Source organism: Emys orbicularis, chromosome 7, assembly GCF_028017835.1.
Source record: "Emys orbicularis isolate rEmyOrb1 chromosome 7, rEmyOrb1.hap1, whole genome shotgun sequence".
Lineage (NCBI taxonomy): Eukaryota > Metazoa > Chordata > Testudines > Emydidae > Emys > Emys orbicularis.
Window position 1 is genome coordinate 111,453,293 of NC_088689.1, and position 27,878 is coordinate 111,481,170.

The following is a 27,878-nucleotide window of genomic DNA, read 5'->3' on the forward strand; positions in this document are numbered from 1 at the left end:
AGGAGGGCAGCTATGGCAGACTACAGGGAAGTGTCCAAAACCCATCAGAGACATTTAAAAAAGTGTACACACTTGTACTTGCACTAAGGTGACCCAATCTGGGGCACACTTGGGAACTGGAAACACAACATCAATCTAGCAGAGGGCTTTTCGTGCCAGCATTTGGCAGGAGACAACAAGGATTTATTTATTCAAAACACTGGAAAAAAATAACCCCAAAGTTGGCCGGAGATGAATGTTGTTCAGCTGTTTACTCGGAGGAACAGCCCAGGTTTTCAATGAGAGGAATCTCTGTGATGGTCTATGTGAACAAGAGGGCTAGTGATTCAGGACAGCCATTCAGTGGCTTTCCTGGATGCTGTGTTCTACTAAGTGCTCTGTAAAAACGTATGAAGAAAGACAACCAAATTGTGTCTTGGAGTCAACTAGGGGGACAAAGTGCTTCCTTGCATTTCCAAAGGGGTGGGTGAGGAGGGTGGGATTTCCAACTAGAGACAGATGCTGATCCATCAAAAGGATTTAGCTTTCAAAAGAAAGTGCATCTAGCCACTAGCAAGTGAGTTTTGAGTTGTGTTTTAAATGGGACTTAGTGCTGCCCAGTGTGGGTGAATGTTCAGGTGGAAAGGGGATTTTCAAATGTCAGATTTGGTGGTAGTATTTTAAAGAGGCCTGGGAATGAAGTAGGGTTTCCTTCAAAGAAACCAGGATTTGTTTTACTCTTACATGATTAAGAAAGCAAACAACAACGCAAAAAAAAAAATAGCACCATGTGTGTTTAAAGGATGGCCAAGACCTTCAGGATGAGGGCATTAGAGGGGCAAGGAGATGATCCACTCTCCATGAACCCACGCACAGTGAAAGCTCAGGCCTACTGGAGTTGAACAATGACTAAAGGTTGCCCTGCCAAAGGTGAATTACCCTGGATGCTGTTTTCTGCTATCAGCAGCCCATTTTACCATTTGCATTAACCAAGGTCCAAGCTGCTCATCTGGTTTAGCTTGCACCTTCAGAGCAATGCCTGGTGGTCTGTGAGTCACAGCTAACTTCAGACCCACCCGCAAGTTACATTACATACAGCATTACAGTGACCAGTGCAAAAACAGAAAACCACAATGGATACTCATCAACTTTTCCACCATGGCAGGGCCCAAAGGTACCTTCCATTCAAATCCTCCCTCAGAGTGTCTGCATGCTCGTTTTGACCTCCACGCCCAAGGACTGTGGGACTAACTCCCCACTGGCCTCCAGTTGGGCATTGGCAGCGAGTGCCAGGGGGTTTCGACTAATGACTAGGTCCAGTTTGTCTCCTGCCTCGGAAATCAGTGGAACAGCCAGACAGCAGTCAAAGTCTCTTGTTCGAATGCGATTTACCTGCCAGAGCGGGGCAATGGGGGGGGGGGGGGTGTAGTGGGAAAGAACAAAAACACATTTGTTAACTGCAAAACCCAAGAATGCCACTAGAACGGAGACCTGGCACTGGAGAGGAGTCCTTGGAATACAGTCTGTCCTGAGGCCCTGAAATTCCTTCAGCCCTGAATGGGATTTACCAGGACTGTAGGAACTGCAGCACCCATCAGATTAATGCACCACCTAGTTCAGCTATAAAGTCTCCTTCATAGGAAAACTATACAATCCCACAAATAGAAAAGACAAAAACTCACTGAGCTTCCACATTCTGCAGGGTTCAGATCTGCGGGGTTTGTTTCAGGCTGATCTCTAATCCAATCTCATCAGATCTTGGATCTGGTATCAAAACAGAATCTTTGCCTGCTTTGAAGTGCTTTCCTACTCCACATCATCATCAAGCTGCTCCCAAAACCACAACAGATACTCCACCTATTGGCACAAGCAGCAGCAGCCGGTCTACATTTTCATTTTATACCCAGTTTAAGCCTGGTCCTGATTCTCAGAGATTCTGAGCACCTGCAGCTCCCACTGACTAACTGAAAATAAGGGTGCTCAACAACTGGGAGAATCACACTTCTGGTCTTTTAACGCTCTACGATTAGATGAGCAGAGCAGCATCTTTCAGCAGACATGCATTTGTGTGGATTATAGGCACCTATTTTAGACTTTCTTATATACATACACAATTAAAAAAAATACACATGCATTGCTGAGACTGCTAGAAACAAGCTCTGTTCTTCCAGGGGTTTGCAGAGCATAGCTGGTGCGCAGTGGAGGTTTCTAAAACATTCTCTGGAGACTGCAAGCCCTCCCCGCAGGACTTGGAAGAAAGAGCCAACTTTTCCAGCTGTCTTCAGTGGAAGTTCAAACATATTCCAAGGTTAAATCACCTGCAATATGAACTACTTAGGGGCAAACCCTCCCCATCCTGTGATTAGCCAGAGTAGAGGAGCTTGATGCAGGGGTGTCCCCAGGGTTGGAGAATGGAATTTCCCTTTCACTTCAGCCCCCACCTCCCCAGAGCTGAAGTAGCATTGGAGCAAGGCTGGGCCTCCTTTACAGGGCAACCGATGGTGGATCCATGTAGCTCCCTCCTGCAGGCTCCTCTGGGCTCATTAAGTGCCCATGGAGCTGCACTCAGTGACACAGGATCAGGGCCGCCCGGGGGGGGGGGGGGGGGCAAGTGGGGCAATTTGCCCCAGGCCCCCACGAGAATATAGTATTCTATAGTATTGCAACTTTTTTTTAATGGAAGGGGCCCCCGAAATTGCTTTGCCCCAGGCCCCCTGAATCCTCTGGGGGCCCTGCACAGGATGGGCTCCCCAATTGCCAAGCATGCTGTGGAACTGCATGGGTTCCAAGGTAGACAGGCCCCTTCATAGCTATGGAGGAAGGAGTGGCAGCATCTACTCCTCACTGAGAAGTGATCTAAGAAGACCTTTAGACTCTATCAGCTCCATGTTGAACCATCTTCAATGCCCCTTCTCTGTATTTTTCTCTTGGATTCATCTATAGCACTATTTCCGCAAAGTCCTCGTTCAGCACAACACTCAACGCCAGTACAATAGCTATAACAAAAGACAACCTTGTCTACAATGGACCAAAAAGAGACATTGAAGTTGGGGATTGTCAAAGTCTCTGCTCCCGTTAAGATTTCATGCACATACACACAGAGCGCTTGGCATTCACTTGGATAACGACACATCCAGCATTCACCAGAAATGCGGCTGCAGAGCCTAAATGTACAAGACGCTAATCTTTTATTTGAGGCGGAGAAGGAATAGCTGTATAGCAGCCAACTGGCTACGGACAATCACAAGCTCAAATAAGGCTCCCTGTGCTGCTGCCAGTTTTTCAGTTACCTGATGTACATAAGATATTTCAGCTAATTTGGGCACTGACCCCTCTCCTCACTGAAAATTAGTAAAAATAAAACATCCTTATGAGAGTTTCAAGACTTCTAACATGGTCACAGAACCCGCATTTCCAAGCGGCAATGCCTTCTCCAGCTGACTGTGCTCTCCCTCTTGTTCTCAGCGTTGGGCTTGCTGCACTACAGCGATATAGTTAAGTCTCTTGGAAATATCTAAAGCCAATCCCCCCCCATCCCCCATTATTATCCTCTCCTTGGTGGTCAAATCTATCTGCACAGGTTGTTGACGGTGTTTACTGCGTATTGTATTTCGTTTCTGCAGCAAATATTCAGGGGATCAGGAGTCATTAGGGGAAGCGAGTCTATGAACAAGACTTCACTTGAAGAGTATGTTTCCTAGAATTCTCTACGCATACACGAAATGGTTATGCACTGAACTTCAAGCATACCATTTAAATCCACATGGAACTGCACATGCGGTCTTGCTTTGACTGATGTGTGAAACTCTGGTTTACCTGAAAAGTCCCCCTGATGCACCAGGGAAAGGATGAAAAAGACTTTTCGCCTAGCACTAGAGAGAAATCTAGGCTGTGCAGTTTGGATCTGGATGCAACTTCCCCAAAATAATGTGTGATTCTGATCTGGAGCTCAGGTCCATCTCTGCTACATAGCAATCTCTCAGTATTAAGCTCTAGCTGGCTCCAGGTTCACTGTAATGCTAAGGGCTGTGTAGCTAGCTGCCTACCCACTAGCTTTTATAAAGTTGGTGTCACCTTAATGGAATCTTACAAACTTCTCGCTTCCTCTCAGTCAGTCAATCACTCATTTCCTATCCCCAGAGCGGTCCTTTGCATCCCTTACCTGAAGGACTCTGTCGTAAGGTTTGAGGCCACACTGATCAGCCGGCCCATTGGGACGGATCATATTTACATAGACACCTTTCTCCAACAGGCCATCAGAAACGCTGAATCCAAAGTCTTCACTCTCTGGGTCCTTGTGGAGCGTCATCTGCATGGAACGGCATTGAACAAGAAATTCTAATGCAGTATGAGCCACAGATACATGAGAGAAGCATGGCAGTACAGCAGTGTGATTCTGCTCTGGGTCTCCCGGTGGGGTTTTACTTGGACTGGGTAGTAAACATTGGTGGTCTATTAGTATTGGGAGGAGTTTAATTTAAACTTGTGCACACACGGCCAGCTATTTATACAGGTCACATGTTCAGATGCTTTGGTAATGGGCACATAAATCACAAACAAATCTTCTGCCCTTGCTTGGGGGAGAAGAAAAATGTTTAAGTAGAGTTATAAATCACAAGTTTTTGGATAACCTACAACTTCTATATTAAGTCACAAAGAGGTGAACCATGCTGGTCAAATAATGGAATTTTTAAACAATGGGGCAACTCGTATTTGCTTTGAGCTACTCTAGGCATCTTGTGTGTCCACCAGGCATGCTTAGAGTGCTGAAAATCTGAATGAAATTAATTGACAAAGATGAGTGTTTCCAAGCAGGTTGTTGAATTATTTACAGCTCTTACAGATTTTTAATCTTGGTGGTTTATCCAATAGCTTGCTTCAGAGACACCACACTGATGAGTTTTACCACCATTAAGAACATGTGGTAAAATGATGAAACCACAGTCCCCTCAAAACTGGGTCAGTGTTCACAATTTGTGACAGTGGATTGGGGTGTGACTTAGCTGCAAACTGGTACTGTTTTCGGCTTTGTGCCATTTTGGTTTTGCCCTTCTACCGCCTCAACCTGCTCTGCTCTTTCCTGGATGCGCCAATGTTAGGAATTGCCAGACTGTGCTGTTATCAGCACCAATAGCCAATCACGGAGTGAGCAGCACCAAATTCATAACAGTGCTGGCTGCGACCAAAAGAGCCCAGCCAAGAGCTGCTGCCTCCCTCCAGCTTCTCAAGGACTAATGCATCTCCACCACCAGCCATTCAGACAGCTGACGCTGAGCCAGCTGCCTGGGATCCGATCAGAGAAGAGCTGCTGTACTGTGCTGAACCTACTTTAAGCCTCTCTCCTCCCTTCTTCCCTCCTCCCCAGCAGCAGAGGCAGCTGGTAGCTCATCCACCCCACCAGTGAAAGCAATTTTGCTGCCTGACAGGAGACACATCAGGACAGTTCTTTTCAGTGCCCCCAGCCAGAGAAGCAGTGGCCCTCAGCCAGTGAGAGCCAGTTCAGCCAGGAGCAAAGCCCAGCACACTCCATTTTGAGTCATATTTTGGCAACACAGTTGGGAATTGTGGGCTTGTAGGCACAACATCTCCCCACAAATTAAATCCAGAAGGTGGAGGCAGTGTATTATTGCCATCACTACCATCATTAACTACCTGTGATGAATACCATCGTATTCTCCCTTCGCCCCCAAGGAACTTGGCATGCAGGAGCTATGCTGTAGCTTGGAGTTAGACTTTGGCCTAAGTCTACACTTCAAACAAACACAGAGGGGTGCAAGCCAAAGTTGGCATTAGAATTCTCCCAAAGTTTGGCGATGTGGGGTAGAGATCTAGGGTCAATATGTCCGAGTCCATCTCTAGGTGGGAGCAAAGACCTCTGCTGCTGTATTCTAGTGGGAGGCCACCTTCCCATTAATCTGACATCCTGAGAACATGTACCAAAGAGATAAATGAAGTATTAATTCAAATTGACATTTGAAATGTTTCATTTGACCCAAATGGAATATTTTTCATTGGGGGTGGGGTGGGGGAGGGAAACACTTCCTCCCCCTCCAGTTTCAGTTCAAAACTAACCAAGTTTTTTATTTCATTTTTCAGTTTCGTGGCTGATCCGGGAAAATATAAATAAAATATTGGCTCAGCTGTAGACATGTCGGGAACAAATGACAGAAAACTCACTTCCCAGCAGAATATTTCTCCTGTTGCCCCTTTTGGCAGGGAACATGCAGTATAAGGGCAAATTCCCTGACAGTCTCTCAGTGTAATCCCCACTGTAACCCTGACAATGTTATTTGTAACCGAGGGATCCTCAGAATAACACTAAAGTAAACTCCTTCTAAACACAGACCTTGTGCAACTCGAGAGGGGTCGGAGACATGATTTCCTGCACCTCCTCCTTAATCTTCTTCATCTCCAGATTCCTCTCATTCTTCTTGGTGGGAGCGATGTTGCTGTCACTCTGCCCGTCGTCGCAGCAGTTGGAGTTTCCTTTCCTCAGTGGGCTCAATCCAGACTCACTAACAGAGTCCACGAGCAGTTTGCTCCCTTCCAGGCCCAGACTGTGCACGCTCCCTGTCATGATGGATGCCTGTGGATAAGGTGGTAAGTTAGTTCAACTGGGCTAAACAAAAGTTTGAGTGGCAAGAACTGATGGACCCTAGAAGAACAAAAGCAACTCAGAGAGAATCAGGTGGCACACAAGGTTCAGCACCAACCAGAGGAGATGTAATTCTAACCCAAATGGTAGAAATGTAGTCACTTCTGGCTGGCTATAGGGGCCACTTACAAAAAGGACAGGCATCTCGGCAAATGCTCATTGTTTCTTGTCAGAAATCTTTAGCCAGTTTTCCCCCCCATGGAAAAATGGAGGGATCATTTTTTAAAAAAAACACTTGTACACATTTTATGTACCTAGGTACTTGTTCAAGGAACTGATAAAAAAGAATGCTGAAATTAGTGCAGATCTAGCAGAAATTCCCTTAACACAACCATCAACTCCCAGCAGTCTCTAGGAGGAGTTCAAGGTTATCTTTTCATACATTCAGAATGGTCAACAGTCAGTGGAACAAGCTTATAGTCAAACTATTGTACAGCAAAGTCCTTTATCTTTTCAATACGTCAAAATATGCAAGTTATACTGCCAGCTACAGGTTGTTTAGAGCGAGATTGGGCTTTCAAGACAGAGAGAAGGTTCCTTCAAACAGTCTGGGCCTGGAGAAGTGATCTTTTTGCTTCTGAACTGGTTTTCCTCTCAAGTGACAGGTTTTGCTTTTGTTTCACAGAAACTCTGTGTCATTCTATGGACATCTTGGGAAAGACATTATAGGGTCTGAAACACGGATTTGCTGACACCACTGTAGTTCATAGACTAACAGTTTGGTGAGGCAGCACCAGGGAAATGATACTGGCATACACATTATTGGGAAAAATGTGGACAAATTGGAGAAAGACCAGACGAGCGCAAATTTTTTTATCAAAGGTCTAGAAAACATTGCCTAGAAGAGAAGACTGAAAACACTGGGTTTTTAGTCTGGAGAACAGAAAACTGATGGGGGAACAGGATAACAGTCTTCAAGTCCATAAAAGGTTGTTATAAAGAGAAAGGTGATAAATTGTTCTCCTTAACCACTGAGGACAGGACAAGTAATAATGGGCAGCAAGGAAGATTTAGATTATACATTAGGAAAAAATTCCTAACTGCAAAAGTAGTTAAGCACTGGAACTGATTATCTTGGGAGGTTGTGGAATCTCCACCATTGGAGGTTTTTAAGAACAGGTTAGACAAACACCTGTCAGGGACGGTCAGCTAATACGTAGTCCTGCCTCAATGCAGGGGACTGGACTAGATGACCTATCAAGATTGCTTTCAGACCTACATTTCTATGGATTATGGGGCAAATTATGGCTTCTTCACTATGGAAACACACAGGAAATCCCTTCCTCTTCAGCATCCCTGTGCAGAAAGAGCTCAGAATGCTTCAAGCCAGCACTCTTTGAATGTAAGGGAGTGAGAGCCACTAACACTGCAAATAGGACTAAATACCCTGAAGAGATGTGACTGTGGACCCGGCAAGCAGCAGGAGGCAGACATGGGGGGAGCGCATGCTACATGTGTTCTAGAGATACAATAAAGACAGCAAGCAATATGCTTCCCCCATGCCTGTGCCTGCCTACTCAGGTATAAAACCTTAAGCCAGCTGCACTCTGATTTTGCACCATCTCCCTATAATATAGGTCTGGGAATTTAAAAGATCGGAGGATAGTTTCTCGGCATGCCACCATCCCTCTAGTTTGCCAGTCTGCTTTGTTCTTTATGAGCAGTAAGGGAACTGAAATATACCAGAATCTGGATCACAGAGAAGGATTCTGGTAGGTTTTGATACTATACCTGATTCCAGAGCTGCAGTATGTTGCACATGCATTTGTCTGCAATGGCTAAGCAAGACAATACCTTGAGTTCCACAGAAAGTTTTCCATCAAAAATATTAGGATTTTATCAGGGGTGTTGGAACAATTTGTATAGCGGGGGATACTGAGAGCCATTGAACCAAACTGTAAATCCTGTATATCATGGAAACCACTTCAAGCCTGGGGGTGGTGTGCGGCAGCTCCCCAGCACCCCTAGTTCCAACACCAATGGATTTTATATGTCAAGAGGAAGCAGCCTTCATTTAGGAAAATTGATCAAGCCTTTAAAAAGGTTAATAATATGAAATTAGGTAGCATTTAGGACCAGTCACCCTTCATAGCATCCCTTTAAAGAGCCCTCTATGTAGAAAAGTCTCTATTTGGCAATGTTTTTCGTTAAAGGGATTATACTGATCAAAACTAAGGAATGAATCAAGAAATCGGTGTATGCAACCTCTACTGGCTCCAGGTCACACAATCTATTTAAATTAGTAATGAACATCTTAATTCCAAGGTTCAAGCTCAGAAGTTCACTTAAATGTCAACAGGGACAAGAAAAAAATGAAAGGTAGGGAGCAGATAGCAAAGCAAAGCTCAGCAGTGGCAAATCAATGACCAATCACTGGTGTGCCTAGTGAAAGAGCCATCTGATTAAGCATCTAAACAAATCCTCCCCCCCCAATGGAGGATTTAATTCACCTGTGTTAGTGTCAGATAGCTAGAGAAGATCAGTCTGCTTTGGCTTGGAACAAAGGAGGAGAATAATCAAATAGATTCTTGTGGCTGTGTGAAATGTGGCTGAGTGAAATATATCTGCAATATCCTCATTTTCCTAAAGAGGGCGGTGAATGGAAACCTTATGTTTTTTAAATTCCCTATCACTTTCACTGCCTTGTGAACTGGAAAACTCAAATACCCAAACTTTACTGGAGAAAATGGGAATCGTTCCATGGACTTCAATGGGCTTTGATCGTAAATCTAGAGAGTCACTTTACAATGTGCTCTAAGTAGGGAGCAGTGCATTGCTGGACTGCCCCAAGAGCAGCCTGGGATGCAAAGTCACAAAGTTCCTCCTGGTCTCCCTGTTGCTCCAGACCTATACCCAGCACAGCATACATCACCTTGTGTGCCAATGCGGCTTTGCTGGCCAAGCGTCTTTTGGGGGGGGGGGGAATGAGAGGGCGAGCAAAGTGGAGCCAAGGATCCATGCAGTCCTCACCTGCCTGCACAGATCAGGGGGAGTAGCAGCTGGGCAGAACCTGCTTCCATTCCCGCACTGAAAAAATGTGATACAGGCAGCTCGCCTTACACCCCTCACTCCTTTGCATCACTGTAAAAGCCAGGCTACAATCTGGTCTTCTGTAACGACTGATTCCTAGATTAGAAGATGGATATTCAGCCAGTCCTGCTAGTGCAGGGTTGTTCCTTACAGAACTTTCTAGTGATTTTTAAAGTGGTTTCTGAAGAGGGCTTTCCTGCTTTACTTTCTCCACAAGGTTTTAAATTCCAACCTGCCCATCCCACAGCCAGAGACAATAACAGGACTTCCAAAGTGTTGTGGATAAAGACAAGAGAGTAGCTCATGAAGAAAGAAAACACTGTCTACAGGAAGCTGCCGCCTTCTTATAAATTTTCCGGGGGTGAGGTGGGGGTGAGGGGAGAGGAGTAGGGGGATTGGATGAAAATCTGCCATTTATCTATCTTACTGAACCAGCAGTGGGTGTAGACATCTGAATGCAAGGTACGTGCTGGGCTCTCAGACATCTAAAATAACAACTGTTCAGTACACACGTTTTTTGGACCCATTTTGGCCAATCTGCAGAGCTTGTCAATCAGAAATACTGCTTCAATAGAGTATTTGCCATTTGATGGGGGGGGGGGGAAGATAGCTCAGTGGTTTGAGCATTGGCCTGCTAAACCCAGGGTTGAGAGTTCAATCCTTGAGGGGGCCATTTAGTGATCTAGGGCAAAAATCTGTCTGGGGATTGGTCCTGCTCTGAGCAGGGGGTTGGACTAGATGACCTCCTGAGATCCCTTCCAACCCTGAAATTCTATGATTTTATTACTATTGTTTGGTGAGCTACGAAGCTGGTCAAAACAAGAAAAGCTTTTTGTGAATACTTTGACAGTTGATGGGAAAAAACTGAACAGACTACTAACAGATGAGTCGAGTGATCTGAAAGTACAAATATTCCAAGGGATCAAACTCCGATAGAATCCTTGCCCCTCCCCTGCATAGATATTGTCAACATTTAGCATACAAGGGGAATCACTTACTACAAGTGGTGAGAATGGACTGGTTAGAACAATTCCAAGTTGATTTACCTCTATCTCCCTCAAAAGTTCAGACTGGCCGCATGTTTCCAAGTCCTCCAAAGCCTCTCCAAAAACACGCCAAAAACTATCCTCGTGAGCAGTCTCAAGGCCGTTCTGGCGGTTGGGATATCTGTTGTAACGTAGGAACCAAAAATGGTCAGCATTCTTCTGCAGCGGGAAGAAAGCCGCAAGGCTAGAGCAAGTGGCTCACCAGTAAAAGCAGAGACTTGAAGAGTCTTCATATACAAAAGCAAACAATATGAACTTTTCAGGCAAGAGAGTCCAAATACAAAACCTCCATGCACTTACTAACAGGGCAAAAGTCCTTCAAAGGAAGAATTAAGTTGGTGTAGTAATGTCAAGTTCAAAAGGGTAAATAAAAAGTGCCTGTAGGAAGACTGTAGGTTTGGGAAGACGTTTTGGTGAAACAGAGAAGTGAAAGAAAAAAAGGATGCATTATGGGTAAACCAGGAGCCTCAGAGACTGTTAGTACAAAGGCTGATGGGACAGAGTTCAGATCTGAGACACAGAACACCTGAGAAGAGAGAAAAACACAGAGGGTAACAGACATGGTGAGAAAATGATAAATACATTAGGTCTCTGTGAGAGTAAATAATGTAGAGAGATGTATATAAAATGATTTGCGCTAGCCTAGACAAGCAATAACACTGCAATTAACAACACAGGGAACTTGAGTGCAACTCATATGACCCAGCATTTGCTTTAACTTAAGATGTATTTATCATATTGACAGTAACAAGGGGAACTGGACAATATAGTCAAATAGATCTTCTCTCTCATGTCTATGAAACAGTGGCTGCACTTACAACATCACTACCTGTTTAAATGTTTTCACCAGATGTTCCAGGGAATACTGGTACATGTGGAAGAACATCGCTCTCAAACGGGTAGAAATATTTGCAGTGCAATACTGGGCAGATACAGACACTGCAGTGATGGGGAAATCAGTATCTCCACTAGCAAGCCACTAGACATGATGCGGGAGTACATTATTTAGACCTCTAAAGCAAATGGTAATTGAATGCACTCAAGTGGCTTGAGAGATTCATGGCAAGGGAATTATTAGCATTGTTTTGTGGATTATGGAAGTGCCTAAAATATGCCAGGCACTGTGTAAAACAGCCCCTGAGACAAGGAACTCTCGATCTAATATCTTAAGGTCTCCAAGGAAGTCCTCTCCATATGCCATACTGAGAAACAGCAACGCATTATAAACCCAGCAGTCAGATAGTTCTACTGTATCTAATCTCAGCAATGCTATCTTCTACCAATATTATTAGTAACTGCATGTATAAGATTCTATCTCTGTGGTATCTGGTGACAATTTACATAGCTAAAATTGAGTCATTAACTTTTCAAATAAGAGAAGCTTCTCCAACAGTCAATGCTATTTAACAAAGATCAAATAGCCTATTATTTGAACACCAGTCAAAAAGCAGTTGATTTTTTTCATCCAATTAACGGAAGACTCCCCATTTTAAAAGCCCCACTTCCAGATCCATACTAATTTAGGCCCAGATCATGCAAGTTTTTAAACACATGCTTAACTTAATGCACTGTGTGTGGCCCTATTGGCTTCAATGGGACTATTCACACTGCATAAGTTTAAGCACACAAGTCAGTCAGTCTTTGCAGGATCAGGGCCTTAGTTTATTGCACTAGACAGGTCCAAAGTTACCCAGTGACCGATTTTATAAAAATAAACAGAAACCCCTTTAGACTTAGACTGAAACCTGCTATTATAATGCCAAAGACTCGAACTTCGCTTCCCTTCCCTTCCTCATTCTCTTTCTTTGCTATAAAGTTTCCAGTGAGATAGACACTTCCTACAGTTGGAGTCTCTCGCGTCTTGAATCAGCAAGTCAAATCTATCATTATAAAAATGCATTCAGAACTCTAGATTGGGGATCTTACATCACTGGCACCAATGCCTTTTCCGGGTTGGAAACAGCTGTGGTTAGATAGGTTAATTGTTTTCTCCCTAAGATGACGACATGGTCGAATTGGCCCTCTGACTTGTGCGTGTTAGTTTTCCAGAGCTGAGGCAGAATGGGTTTGGCTTCAAGAGCCATTACAAAGGCTCAACAAATATGGTAGCTACAGCTGTCAAGCAGCCACCCTATAGGAACCCTTAAAGCTTAACAGCCTCTGTGAGGCAAGCTGTTCTAGAAGGACGGAAATACATACAAAATATCAGCTGCTGATGGCTTTCCTTCCAGCTTTACTATTTCTAAATAGGTGGAAATGTCCATGAGATGGTCTAATTTTTTGTTTTGACAAACAAAAATAAAATAAAAAAAAAAACACGCAACACACACAACTATGGGGCGTCTGGAGAATGTCAAGGGCAGGATTAGTCAATGAAGTAGGAACTCCTTTCATTGCGCGTAACTCAGTGAGGGGTCAGCCCCTCTTCCCCCCTCAGGGAAGCCCTGTGTAGAGCTGCCTAGCAATATTAGGGGTAGGAGCAGGGGAAAAAGCAGGCGTGAATCTCAACAGCAGAATTTCCATGGGAAAGTGAAGAGCAGCTTTGTTCCCTTGCACACCCACAATGTTGATTTACAGGCATTTCTGTAGCACCTGGCGTAGCCTGAGCCAAGGGCTTGATTCTGCTACTCTTGGTCACCTTGACTTCTTCAGCTGGACTAATTGGTGGAAGAAGGTACAACTCAAGGTGAGCCAGAGTGGGAGCAACAGGTCATAGCTTTAGGAGGTAGTGCTACCAAGTTATTCCTTCATTGTAAAGTACAGTGAAACCAGCAGTAAGGTCTGCCTCTTAACAGGTAATCCACTGTTTTACACAACCTTGAACATAAGTCCAGGGGGTTTGCGATACAATTTTGTTATAACAACTGAAGACCCGCCTGCTTTAGGAAGAGATATTCTGCTGGTCCTTGAAGACTGTTTCACTGTATAATGTCCCTGGGAAACTGCAGTGTTAATACAAAGTGTACTGCCAATGCAGTCTGAAGTAAAGAATTCATGGTGCATGATCTTTATCAAAGCCTGTTGGTTAAGTTACCAATATACTACAGGTCTAATTTTTTTTTAAAAAAAGGATTACCTAACTGAAATTTGAGATTTGGTAGCAAACTGCAGTACTGCATGCACCTGATATCCCCCACTTGCATCCTAAACACACACATGCCCCCAACAGTGCATAGACTTACAAATCACCTCAGGTTTAAATCTCAAAGACAAGATGGTTGAATACTGGAGACTGTCACCATGGTACCCATGGCAAGACAGGTCATCAACACCCTGCACTGTATGTGTTAAATATTGTAGATAATAACTGAATTCTCAGCAGTGACAACACAACTTAAGAGTTTATATGAACTGGGCAACTATTAGATTGTAGTTGGGAAGAGATTAATAGGAACTATCCTGTCCATTCTCCATCCCTGACTCAACTGCTCCACCACACGCATGCATGCACAGACACACCCTACATGTTGCAAATACAATATGATGGACAACACAGTCAGTATGGACATGCACATACCCACACGCCTACCCACCTCCTCCCTGCTTCTTCCAGCCCCTACATACCTGGTGGGTTTGTCCCAGTCATCTTCACTGAAGCTTCCATCCATATAGGGATAGTTCTTCCTGGGATCCCCAGGAGGGGTGCTGCTCTTCTGCCTGCTAGGTCTCCATTCATGTGGATGTAGGGCAATGCCAACAGCCTGAGGTATGTATGTACCTAAGGAAGGTGGGAAGAGAGGAAGGGGGGGGGGAAATCACACCGCGTTAGACAGTCATAACGAAACATTAGATCCCAGGGAAGGATGATCATGTGCTGAAGGCACTGGATTTATTCTTTAAAAGATCTGAGTTCCATTCCAGCTCTGCCACTGACTTCCTGCATGATCTTGAGAAAGTCACTTAATCTCTCAGTGCTTGGTTTCTCCCATTTGTAAAATGGGAATTTATAATACTTCTTTCCTCCCACCCGTAGCTATCTACACCGTAGGTTCTTTGGGGCAGTGACTATCTCTTACTAGGTGTCATCTTGACTGGGGCCTCTATGTGCTACTGTAATACAAATAAACAGTGAGATCAAAATAAAACCTGACCAAATATTTCTTGCCCCTCTGTTGTTTCCATCTTCCCCACCTCAGCACGCAGGAATAACTGTGCCCATTAGTAACGGGAAAGCTGAAGGAAGATACCTATACCGTGATACTACTACTGAGAGCAAAGTTACCCTTAAGTGCTGAAGTAGGTCCAAAACCCTGGTCCCTCACACAACTGCATTGCCATTGGGTCAGAACTTTTACTGTGAACCTACTTGCTGGGGTAATGCAGACGGCAGTATGAACTGGACTATTGCCAGTTGACACTTTGTACTTGGCCGAGATCATTCTTAATGGCAGTGAATTTGATGCAGGAATTATTTCTTGTAAATTTCCAAAGCTGCTTAAAAGAATTTGGACACTCAATTCCCATTACTTTTAAGGGATTTGGATGCCAGGTCCCATTTGAGAGCTCTGAAAATCCCATTGTAGGTTAACTATTCCAGAGTCCTAATGAACACTCTCCCAGTTCACTTTAGTGTCCCAGACCCACTCTCAAGCTTCCAACTCCCCAGCTGTTGCCTCCCTTCCATGGGGAGACAGGCCCGCTCCCTTCTAAGCAGGGAATTTTCAGGCTGCATGGTTCTCTGCCTTCAATGTATTTCCCAGCACAAAGATGTTACCCAAGGATACCTGCTTGCTTTCTCGTCAGAGCCGGTTAACAGGTGTAATAGCTATAGTTATAAAAGTAGCACACAGCACTTCCTATGCAAGCCTACTTTATTCTGAAGGTAAAAAGCATTACATAAAAACATAATAAAAACAACAGAAGAACCTTCACACATGCCAATAAGTTTGCCAGAGTTAACCCCAACCATAACATGGAGTTTTGGGAGGATCAGTCCTTCAACCCCCCACCCAAAGGTGATTTTTGTGCTTACCAGTTCATCACAGCTTCAGCTCAGAACAAGCACCCAGTCCTTCCAACCCCACCTCTCCAAGGGGGGGCTTCAAAGGGTTGATAAAGGAGGAAGTTCATTAGCATCTTTCCCCCCCCCGGTAGAGAAGGTACATGCAATACCACGATAACCCAGACACAATTGCATTTTTAATATAAATGTACCCAAAAGGTACTAACCCTAATTCAATAAAATTTAACTTAATTCCATAAGGTTTGTTCAGGATAACACAGGATATTGTCAGTCTGCCACAGACACAAGGGAGAGAAAGCCATAAGAAGCAGAACACCACGAGTTTGGAAATAGCATCCAAATGTTGCATTTCATATCTTAAAATCCCTCATGGTGAATGGAACTCTCTCCTTTCAAGGAATTTATCCATGTTGATGGAATCCATTGGTTGGTACCATCAGAGTCACCTGCCTAGGTGCCATTTTGCTGCAGAAAATGTGAAATTCTTGTTGGAAGAGAGTAAGGCCTGGTCTACATTTAAAAATTAGATTGACCTAGCTATGTCACTCAGGGCTGTGAAAAATGTCGCTGGGCTGTGGTTAGGTTGACCTAACCCTGGTGTAGATGCAGCTGGGTCGATGGTGTGACCCCACAACCTCCTATTACCAACTGGCAACGGGGTGCAGAGGGGTTACAGCAATCTTGTGATTCTGACCTGTACATTCTGTTCACCACAGAATGCCATGTGAGGTCTGAAATGAATCCCGATGTCACATCGGTCATCAATATCATTGTATAGACACTGAAAATACGTTCTTAAAGTCTGTCTGGGGGGATTGGTCAGCAGCAAAGGCGAAAAACAGGTTCTCTGCCAGACAAGAAGATGTTTATATGTAAATTGAGCATTGCCGCATTCACAATAGGTCTCCTATCACCAGTCTGAACTGAAGGCAAATGAAGGATTGTGGGGACTTCAGAAAGAAACTAATAAGGAGAGAAAATCAGCAGGGGTAGGGGAGAGAACCCCATCTGTTGGGATACATATCAAAGCTTTGCTCCACTGTATTTGGGAGGCAAACAAGACGCCCTGGTACCCTTCACTGAGGGGGAAAAGGACAGCGGTTTTGCTTCATGGGGTCTCAGCCAGGGTTGGCTGAAAACTCTGGAGAGCGCTTTGGGCGAGATAAGCTTCTTTAGACAACTTGTCAGTTAAAGTTTAGTCTTAAAAAAAAAAAAAGTGTGTTATGATTTTGTTTGATATAGAACCATTTGTTTACTCACAATATTCTTTACTCACTATACCCGAATCTCTGGTCTTTGACAATAAAACATATTCTTGTTTTCACTTTAAATAGATCTAAGTGCTGTGGTGTTAAGCCAAGTGATGCTCTGGAGTTGAGGCTTGCAGGCTGGTGCATACTGGTGGGAACAGTGAGCCTGACCATTCTGAGAGTGTCCATGGACAGATGAGGGGCTGGACTGTGCAGGAAATGCTTGGAATATTCGGGAGTTGGAGTGCACCTATTGCTACCTGCCCAGAGAGCGTGAGGCCTGCAGCGGCCTGGCAGCCAGTGCTTCTGCTGCCCAAGGCTGTTGGTTTCAGGAAGCTGGTCCACAGCAGGCACAGACAAGACAGCTTCACGCTCAGGGCAGGTGATGGTGAGGTGCCTCCTTCCCCGGCGGAGCACCACAGATGGAAGAACTCTTCTGCAGACCTAGCTACTGCCTCTCCGAGAGGTAGATTAACTACGTCAATGGAAAACCCCTTCTGTCCATGTAGGAAGCATCTACTTTATGGCACAGCTGCACTGCCAGAGCTATGCCGCTATAGAAGCTGTAGTTTGGACATACCTTTAGACCCGGATCCTGCAATGAGTGCCCCAGTACAGACCCCTGTGCCTGGGAAGAGATCACTGCAGGCTCAGGGACTGCAATTTATCTGGAGGAGACAAGAAGAAGTGTATCTAACTAAAATATACACGTGTGCCCAAAGAGAAGCTGGTTCATAACTAGTACAAAGTAGTATGCTACAAAGCAGTATACCTCCTATGTGCACACTAAAGCCGCACTGACCCCATATATGATTAACTCCTCCTTCCCCTTCACATAGTAAAGATGAAAATATACAAGCTTCCCCTATTCCTTACGCTAAGAATAATTCTTCACATACCACGCAATTTGAGATACAAAGCTTTGATGGCCCCTGAGCAGCAAGAAACTATAGGTCTCAAGGGGGCTGAAGCAGCATAGACAGCGACTTTTCCAAACAGAGCATTCATTGGTAATTTAGGTGCTGTCGGCAAAGGAAATAACCTCACTTGCATCCCCTCCCCACCTTCCTCACTCCCCGGCCTATTCAGTGCGTTTTTCAGAGACATTCTAGCAGCCTTTCCAAGAAAAGTTGCCCACTGCCATACACGCTTTGCCAAATCAACAGGAAGAGGTAGTGGAGCAACACATAATTAAAGGAGACTTGACCTCCTGGACAGCCAAGAGCAATGGAAATGCCGAGGGACAATGTCAGTAATTCCTATGAAAATGCCAAGGTCCATTATTTTTCTTAGCTGAGTGTTCTTTGTGCTTAAAGGTTAGAGCGTTCCGGAGAGAGTGCCCCAGAAAATACTTGCCAGCAGCTCACAGAAGCCGAGAGCATCAGCCATTTCCTGGGTCAGGAGAACATCATGGTCCCTTTGCCCAAACCCCTATGTTGCTACGAGTCAAATTCCCCCCAAGTGCATTAGGGCCAGAATACAGCAATATATCTGGCTGTCAACCTGGGTGTTCCTTAGCTCTCTCCCTCCATTCAGTCCCATAAGCACAAATGTTTCTCTGGCTTTTCTCCTGGGAAATCCAACATAAAATCCTACTGCATTGGAGCCCCCTGGTGGTACATTCATGACACAGTCTAGTGCAACAGCCTCACCCAAATCCTTCATATGGTAGAGCTATTTTGTTCAGTTAAACAGCTGGGAATGGTAGGTACAAATGGAACATGAGGTAAATTTATTTAATCTGATCCTGTGCTATTATTTTGCTGAATGGGCTTCACAACCAGCCCTGTTAACCCTACCCACACCATGGCATCAGCAACACTTCTGGCCCTGCAGTGGGTGAGGACAAGTTCTTCACTATTACTACTCCATGCTTCTGCCCGCCAGGCATTTGAGTCTACTTCTGAGCATCCCTCTGTCCATTCCACACTCACTTCAGCCAGTGTCAGTATAATGCAATAAACAGAAAATACAAGAAAGTCCCTTTTAGCCAGGCTGCTTTTTGCCTATGGCTCCATTGCCTCCAGATAATGAGTCTCTCCTTTCGTGTTTGTGAGAGCCAATCATATTGCTTTACTTTGCAGTATCTTTTGCTGTTATGCAATGGTTTCATTAAGCCCTTTCCCCCAGCGATTAGGGAAGAGATTCTAATATATTGGTTTCATTATCCCTAACACAGATATAGAGTGACATATTTGCAGAGGTTAGAAAGATCCGAAGCGATAGTCATACTTCATTGAACGAGGTATTCAGTGCGTGGTGAACCCAAGTGCTACTAATTACACAAAGAGCTTATGGATTTCAAGCAACCTTCCTTGCTACTGGCTAAGACAGATAATATTTCAAATGGATGAAAATAAACCCAAGCATCAGGTACGAAAGCTATTTAAAGTGGCATAATCCAGAAGCTAAAGTAAGTGGTTGGGTGTCAACAGACTTGGGTTCTATCCCCAATTCTGTCATTGACCCACTGTGTGATCCTGAGCAAGTCACAACCTCTAGTGGCCCCAGTTTTCCCCAACTATAAAACGGGGATAATATTTATTTATCTTTGTAGAGGGCTTTGAGATTCTCAGGCTAAAGGCACCATAAGTGCAAAACAACAATAGTAGAACTAGTAATGGTAGCAAGGGCTTGCTTGGATAAGCACCCAAATGTTGGTGGCTCTTGAACCTTTGCACATAATTGTTCCAGAAATCTTGCTTCACATTAGGCTGAAAATACCACAAGAACAATCCTGCCCATGGTATTTCAGCAATTCAATGCCCGACTGCAACCAAGAAATCATGCAAGAGGGTCAGGCTCAGTCTGAGTTTGGGGCAGCTCTTATTATATCCAGCTTGGCTCCCACATCTACGGTAGAGACCCAGACTCACCTTGGCTTCCATAGCCTGCATCAATGCCCGAACCATCCCAGGATTCCATAGCGCTGTCCACGCTGGGGATGGTGGTAGAGTAAATCTCGGAGAGTTTGCTAGTTTTCTGAGAGTCGGTCAGTTCATCTTCTGGGTCACTCACTTCATTCATACTCCCTGACTTCTTGGGATAAGACCCTGGAACCAAAACAGATCACTTGTTCTTATGCATTTTATTGAGTATAGATGGGACACATGTTACTTGTTAAAGACCATCAGAGACTGAAGACCTATTCAGATAAACATCATATTTACGAAGGTGATGGGTGAGCATCAGAGAAGGGTGTATGCTCAGATATTTGAGCAAGCCAGAGCAGAAATATCCACTTCCTGCTTCTTGGAAAAACAGGCCTCCTATGAAAGGAATCATCACTCTTAACTGCAACCTTTATATTTTGCTAAAACACACTAAACTTTGCCACCAGGTGGTCAACTGGTATTAAGAGTAGATTCTTGGCCTTGCAAATCTTCTGAGGAAACACTTTGGAACATCTGTATCTGAGAAGGGAGATTATACTATTGGACAGTTAGGATGACTCCATACATAATATGGCTGCTCTCACAGAGCCCTAAAAACTGGCCATCTTTTTATGTTGTGCATGTTCTTATATACATGTTGTACATAAGAAACTAACCACTGGGATTTTTTTTGGATTACAGAATGCAGAGATTTAGGGTGACCAGACAGCAAGTGTGAAAAATCAGGACAGGGGTGGGGGGGTAATAGGAGCCTATATAAGAAAAAGACCAAAAAATCAGGACTGTCCCTATAAAATCAGGACATCTGGTCACCCTACAGAGACTTCAGAGCTAGGCTAAATCCCCAAATCCACCCCTTCCTCCTTCTGGAGCAGGGGAGGGCAAACTATGGCCCGCAGGCCAGAACTGGCCCGTCAGGGCTTTCAATCCGGCCCATGGGATTGCCAGCTCCCTTAGAATGTTATTGTGAAGCATTATACTTAGAATGTTAATGTGAAGCCACTTTTCTGACCACAACTTGGCATTTCTTCAACCATTTTAGTGACCTACAGAGAAAGCACCCACAGAGCATCATGGGGGAAAGGTTTGTTTTGGAGAAGGCCCTAGAAGTTTGGCCTAGCAGATTGATGCTGGACTTGGACTTGGGACACCTGGGTTTAATTCCCTGATCTGCCTCTGTTTTGCTGGTTGACCTTGGACAAGTCACAGCTCTCCTGATGCCTCAGCTTTCCCATCTGTAAAATGGGAATGATGATACCGACCTCCTTTGTAAAGCACTTTGAAATCTACGGAAAAGAGCTAAGTAAGAGCAAGGTACTATTATTATTATTATTTTGTCAAACCTCTTGGACTTGCAAATCTAGGCTGGAATAGGCTTCCTTGGAAGAGTTTCTGATGTTTCCTGCTATTAAGTAGAACAGGAAGAAACTGTCTCTCCCATGGCACTTCTATATCTGGCCCCAGCCAGACCTACAAAGTGAAAAGGCATGATAAAAAGGCAATACATAATATGGGAAAGGGAAGGAGGGATTAGAGACAGGTCACAATATTTTTGCATATTGATGGGAGGAGTTTTGTGTGGTTTGCATTTGGCAGGGGCCCTGGAGGAGAAAAATATATATATATATATTTTTAAAAACTTACCCAGATTGATTATCTTGTCCCTGCTAAAAAAATATTAATTTTAAAAACGACCTGTCTGTCCTAGATATGCCTCCTCCTCCTTTGATGCTACATCAGAATGGAATGACTTCAAAGCTACATAGAGGTAAGTAGGTGGGGGGGATTCTAATGTCAAAAGAAGGTAACTTTGAAGATCTTAGGACCACAAGCTAGGAGAGGCTTTTAAAGGATAACAGCCAGTGTGACACCGAGTCAGTTTCAAAAGGAAGAGTTAAAGGTTGTTTTTCCAGGAACTACACCTGCTAATTTTTGTAGCTTTACAAAAATCACATTTTTAATTTTAAAAAGATTTCTCTCCGCCCTCCCTTTTGCGGTGCGAGACACCCACACAGATGGGGAAACTGTGAAACCACTGACACACAAAGTGCTATCTTGAAAAGTACATTTTAACTAAATTATACATTTTCCATCTAATCTCTTTTCACCTCTAGTCAATTTAGGTGTTACTTGGAATAGCAGCAAGTTAACATTTGCAGACCGAGGTGCAATTTTTAGGTGCTGATTGTGTCCCTTTATATATATTATATTTTTAAATAAATATTTTACTTTTAGTAATTATTTTCCCCAAAATTTCTCCCCAGGCCTTTCTTTTCAGATCTGAATATATGGGCTCTTCAGGACATATTGTCCCTAGACAGCCAGGTAGTAGAAAACCAGGGTGTGGAATTAAACTCCAGATTCTCCTATAGCATTGCAGAACACTACCTGTTACACCATGAGGCCAACCTCATTTCTACTGTAGCTGTATACTTTGGACAAAAAGGTTGCAAAGGCTTCTGCCCTTACTTTCGGTTTGTTTCTTGATCTTCAGCGTTACAGTCTCGCCAGCCATTTGGAGTAGGTGGATGGCTTCACTGAGTGGTTTGCCCTTGAGACTCACATTATTAATAGCTAATATCCGGTCACCCACGTGGATTGCTCCAGTCCTAAAGAGGAAAGACACAAAGTTAGAAACTTTAAGGAAGGCTGCTGTCTTCCCTAATATAAGGACCGTTAACAGATTGCTTTAAAATAATGGCGAACTAGCCTTCAGTACTTTATAAGAGCAGGGACAGCGTCGTCTTGTATGTGTGGAGAGTGTCTATCATATTATGGCTGGCAGCAGAATACTAAATCAAACATCACTAGGAATCTCTATATACAACGTCCCAGTCACCAGAATAGCTGTGAATCTGTAAGAGTGCAAATGAAGTTCAGCTTTTTAAATTGGCAGCTCCTATAACTAAGTCAAATCTATATGAAAAGGACACAAGCATTCCCAGCATGTGATTTCTGTGAATACACATGCATGCAACTTTTAACATTTGTTTCCACATTCATGGAAAGAGCACAGAAGGGGGCAAAACCAAAGACAAAGCAAATAACTTTCAAATTTCAAACCAACATATGTGCAAATTGTTTTGCTTGGCTAGCTGAGTTACCGACCTTGATTCAGCAAAGCAGGTGACTTGATTTTAAGTCCATCCCTAAGCAAAAAGGACTTGTGCACATGTACTTAGATGAGTGAGGACCACACTGCCGAGCGTCTACTGGAAGACATTTGGTTACAGCTCTAAAAGTTTTTCCATGGTTAACTTCTGCGATCCAAGTTTTCAGACTTGAGAAATGGCTACAGTTGGCTTCAGCTTGTTGATTACACAATGTGGAAGCAATAATGAATCATGCCAAGTCTCACTTTTTATTGCTCAATTATTGCATTACTAATCTACAACAGTGACACACATTCACTTCGCATCTGCCACCGATTGTTGTGCTGGCTGGCAGCTCTGTTAACTGTGGGAAATACAACAATATACTCACCCCAACGACTGGCAACTGGGAGGGAAGCTCTAGGTGCTTGTTGGCTCTTACTTATGATACCAATGTTAATGCTACCTAATGATAAAAATCAAAAGGAGAAGCTTCTTTCCTCAGCAGTTCCACAATTTTTGGCTATATCATGGGAAGCTCATGTGACTGAATCAGAAAGAGTGCAAGTCTGGAACATCACACCTTTCTATCAGAGCTGGAGTTGTCAGCAGGGCCGGCTCTAGGATTTTTGCCGCCCCAAGCAGAAACAATTTTGGCCGCCCCCTCTCCCCCGTTTTTTTCTTACCCCACCCCCGGCCCCGCCTCAGCTCCGCCCCTTCCCCAAATCCCCAGCCCTGCCTCCTCCCTCCCAGGCTCTCAAACCTGGGAGGGAGGGAGGGGGAGAAGCGGCGCACGAATCAGCTGTTTCGCGCGCCACGGCCGCTCGGGATCTCCCCCTCCCTCCCAGGTTTGAGAGCCTGGGAGGGAGGACGAGCAGCGGCGCGCGAGCGGCAGCAGCGGAGGTGAGCTAGGGTGGCCGGGGCACATTTTTAGGGGCGGCATTCTGGCGCCAGCCATGCCGCCCCTAAAAATGTGCCGCCCCAAGCACCAGCTTGTTTTGCTGGTGCCTAGAGCCGGCCCTGGTTGTCAGCTAGGTCACTTCCATTCATTTAGTAAATTACATTTGACTGCAGTTCCTCTAAATACAAGCATTTTGCACTTTGCCAGCTACTGACAAGAGCAGATACTTATCTCCTCCTTTAAAATCACATGCTGTTACAGTGAGGACAAATGAAAGTTGAAAACCACCACCTGTCAGATTTAAAAATCTATTTTACAATTGCAAAGGTGCAAAAGTAAGCCATATTTTAGGTAAGAATTTTCAGCTGAAGTACACTCTCTCTAACTGGCCACTAGATGTCACTATAGTTCCACTCAAGTTCCACTGAAAAAACGCTTGGGGAAAAATTGAAGTCATTTAAGTAAATTACCGATTCAAACTGGATCTGGAGTATCTGCCTTAAAATTTCATCTATACAGCCAAATTAAAAATTTTTTTTTTTTTAAATGGTGGCATATTACAGCAGACACTTAACTTGCTACAGTAGTTCTAACACTTAGAAACAACCTCTCCTAGCAATGAAATCAATCACTGAACCATGAATGGGACCAAATTCCCCCCTCCCACCCACACCATAAACCAGCCTAGCTAGAAGCAATCTGAGTAACGCAACTATTGTTCAGCATGTATAAATTGGTTAAATGACTCAGCAGAAGGAAGAAAAAAAAAGTCAGTTAGCAAGGTCTTTTCCTCAAGTATTAGGAAAAGTAAATCAAAACACTCAGACTACCTTGGGTGTGGAGACAGGCCTAACCAAGGCTTTCCTCCTAAGCAGCCACTGATCTAGCCTGTCCCATAAGCACTTGTGCAAGGGAGAGGGAAGCTGAGCCGAAGCTAACCCCTTGTTAACCAGAGAGCATAAACTCAGACTTTAAGGTCAGAAGGGACCATTATGATCATCTAGTCTGACCTCCTGCACAACGCAGGCCACAGAATCTCACCCACCCACTCCTGTAACAACCCCCTACCCTATGTCTGAGTTATTGAAATCCTCAAATCGTGGTTTAAAGACCTCAAGGTGCAGAGAATCCTCCAGCAAGTGACCCGTGCCCCACGCCGCAGAGGAAGGCGAAAAACCTCCAGGGCCTCTGCCAATCTGCCCTGGAGGGAAATTCCTTCCCGACCCCAAATAGGGTGATCAGTTAAACCCTGAGCATGTGGGCAAGACTCACCAGCCAGCACCCAGGATGTAGGTCCCGATACCCTGTCTCACCCCCACCATTTATTGTCAATCATGTTACCCTTTCCTTTAATGCTGCTCCAGTGCAAAACGGTCTAAAGAGTTTCTGCTGACGACACGATAGACGCATCTGCTGCCAGAACCAAGACACAGAGGCCTGGTTTGCAGTGATAGGGTTGTGGCGCTAGCAGTGGTCTGATGCGGATCTGAGGCCAGGCAGCTTTGCACTCCACCAGAGGGTATTCAAAGAGCCTGTCCAAACCTGAAAATTCTGGCAGTGAGACACAAAACACTTCCTGGTGACCGATTTAAACCCTGGCCAGGATCTCACCCAAGCAGTGCTGACCGGACATGAGCGCTCACCATTGTGTGTGTTTCGGAGTGGGGAGAAAGCATTGTGTTCCCACGGACTGTGGCTGCCCTGGGGTAGTGCAGCTGTGCTAACGGGCATAAGGATTAATGGTGGGAGACAGCTGTTGCTTCACAATGACCCCGTTATCCTGAATCCTCCTCTGTAAGGTTTATACCAGATCAGACGTTTGCAACATAAAAATACTCAAGGTTGAGATAAAACTAGTCACTTGAATCTGGAGCCTTCTAAGCCCAGACAGTCGGTCACCCAGCAGGACATACATGTGGCAGATCCTAGAGGACTCTCTGCCTTCCCCATTATCCAGAAATCAGTAGCAGCTGCAGTCCAACTACGAGGCGAATCGGCCAGTACGTCTCCATTGTGATCACGGGAAACACATCCACTGCATGTTGCGATGTCTACTGAGCAGCATGCTGTGCTCCTGCAAAAGCTATATACATAGGCTTGGGCTTGGGCTCAGCTCTGAATCCTCTATAAAACTATGGTAGGTCTTCTGGGGGCCCGGCTCATTTCCAAGAGGCATCGTGCTAAGGAGGAAGGGAAGGAGGATTGCTGGATGCTGGGAGAGGGGGCAGAATGGGCTGCTTGGGATTAGCTATTCCCATCCTCCTTCTCCCTGCTGCCCCCACCTCCCCAGATGTGACCTGGCAATGTCTCCCTCCGCTCCCAACTTCCTAGCCCCTCTATTGTTTTGGGAAGAGCATCTTAGAACAACAATATTCACCCTACAATGGATTTCAGGAAGGCGGATTTTGGTAAACTCGGATAGGTAAGGTCCCATGGGAATCAAGACTGAGGGGAAAAACAACTGAGGAGAGTTGGCAGTTTTTCAAAGGGACACTATTAAGGGCCCAAAAGCAAGCTATTCCGCTGGTTAGGAAAGATAGAAAATGTGGCAAAAGACCACCTTGGCTTAACCACGAGATCTTGCATGATCTAAAAAAATAAAAAGGAGTCATATAAAAAATGGAAACTAGGACAGATTACAAAGGATGAATATAGGCAAACAACACAGGAATGCAGGGGCAAGATTAGAAAGGCAAAGGCACAAAATGAGCTCAAATTAGCTACAGGAATAAAGGGAAACAAGAAGACTTTTTATCAATCCATTAGAAGCAAGAGGAAGACCAAAGACAGGGTAGGCCCACTGCTCAGTGAAGAGGGAGAAACAGTAACAGGAAACTTGGAAATGGCAGAGATGCTTAATGACTTCTTTGTTTCGGTCTTCACCGAGAAGTCTGAAGGAATGCCTAACATAGTGAATGCTAATGGGAAGGGGATAGGTTTAGCAGATAAAATAAAATAAAAGAACAAGATAAAAATCACTTAGAAAAGTTAGATGCCTGCAAGTCACCAGGGCCTGATGAAATGCATCCTAGAATACTCAAGGAGCTAATAGAGGAGGTATCTGAGCCTCTAGCTATTATCTTTGGAAAATCATGGGAGACGGGAGAGATTCCAGAAGACTGGAAAAGGGCAAATACAGTGCCCATCTATAAAAAGGGAAATAAAAACAACCCAGGAAACTACAGACCAGTTAGTTTAACTTCTGTGCCAGGGAAGATAATGGAGCAAGTAATAGAGGAAATCATCTGCAAACACTTGGAAGGTGGTAAGGTGATACGGAATAGCCAGCATGGATTTGTAAAGAACAAATCGTGTCAAACCAATCTGATAGCTTTCTTTGATAGGATAACGAGTCTTGTGGATAAGGGAGAAGCTGTGGATCTGGTATACCTAGACTTTAGTAAGGCATTTGATACGGTCTTGCATGATATTCTTATCGATAAACTAGGCAAATACAATTTAGATGGGGCTACTATGAGGTGGTTGCATAACTGGCTGGATAACCGTACTCAGAGAGTTGTTATTAATGGTTCCCAATCCTGCTGGAAAGGCATAACAAGTGGGGTTCCACGGGGTCTGTTTTGGGACCGGCTCTGTTCAATATCTTCATTAACGACTTAGATATTGGCATAGAAAGTACGCTTATTAAGTTTGCGGATGATACCAAACTGGGAGGGATTGCAACTGCTTTGGAGGACAGGGTCACAATTCAAAATGATCTGGACAAATTGGAGAAGTGGTCTGAGTTAAACAGGATGAAGTTTAACAAAGACAAATGCAAAGTGCTCCACTTAGGAAGGAAAAATCAGTTTCACACATACAGAATGGGAAGAGACTGTCTAGGAAGGAGTACGGCAGAAAGGGATTTAGGGGTTATAGTGGACCACAAGCTAAATATGAGTCAACAGTGTGATGCTGTTGCAAAAAAAGCAAACATGATTCTGGGATGTATTAACAGGTGTGTTGTGAGCAAGACACGAGAAGTCATTCTTCCGCTCTACTCTGCTCTGTTTAGGCCTCAGCTGGAGTATTGTGTCCAGTTCTGGGCACTGCATTTCAAGAAAGATG

General features: G+C 44.4%; 1 protein-coding gene across 1 annotated transcript in view; it reads right to left on the minus strand.

Annotated features, from left to right (window-relative positions):
* Positions 1-1,176: 1,176 nt before the first annotated feature.
* The window catches only part of GRIP2 (glutamate receptor interacting protein 2), a 247,512-nt gene continuing 220,810 nt past the window's right edge, over positions 1,177-27,878 (minus strand). The window contains exons 18-24 of the mRNA XM_065407705.1: positions 22,287-22,426; positions 19,800-19,976; positions 14,275-14,428; positions 10,663-10,831; positions 6,326-6,565; positions 4,142-4,288; positions 1,177-1,371 (exon numbers count right to left, since the gene is read on the minus strand). Coding sequence (XP_065263777.1) covers positions 1,177-1,371; positions 4,142-4,288; positions 6,326-6,565; positions 10,663-10,831; positions 14,275-14,428; positions 19,800-19,976; positions 22,287-22,426 — 1,222 coding nt within the window. The remainder of the gene's footprint in view (positions 1,372-4,141; positions 4,289-6,325; positions 6,566-10,662; positions 10,832-14,274; positions 14,429-19,799; positions 19,977-22,286; positions 22,427-27,878) is intronic.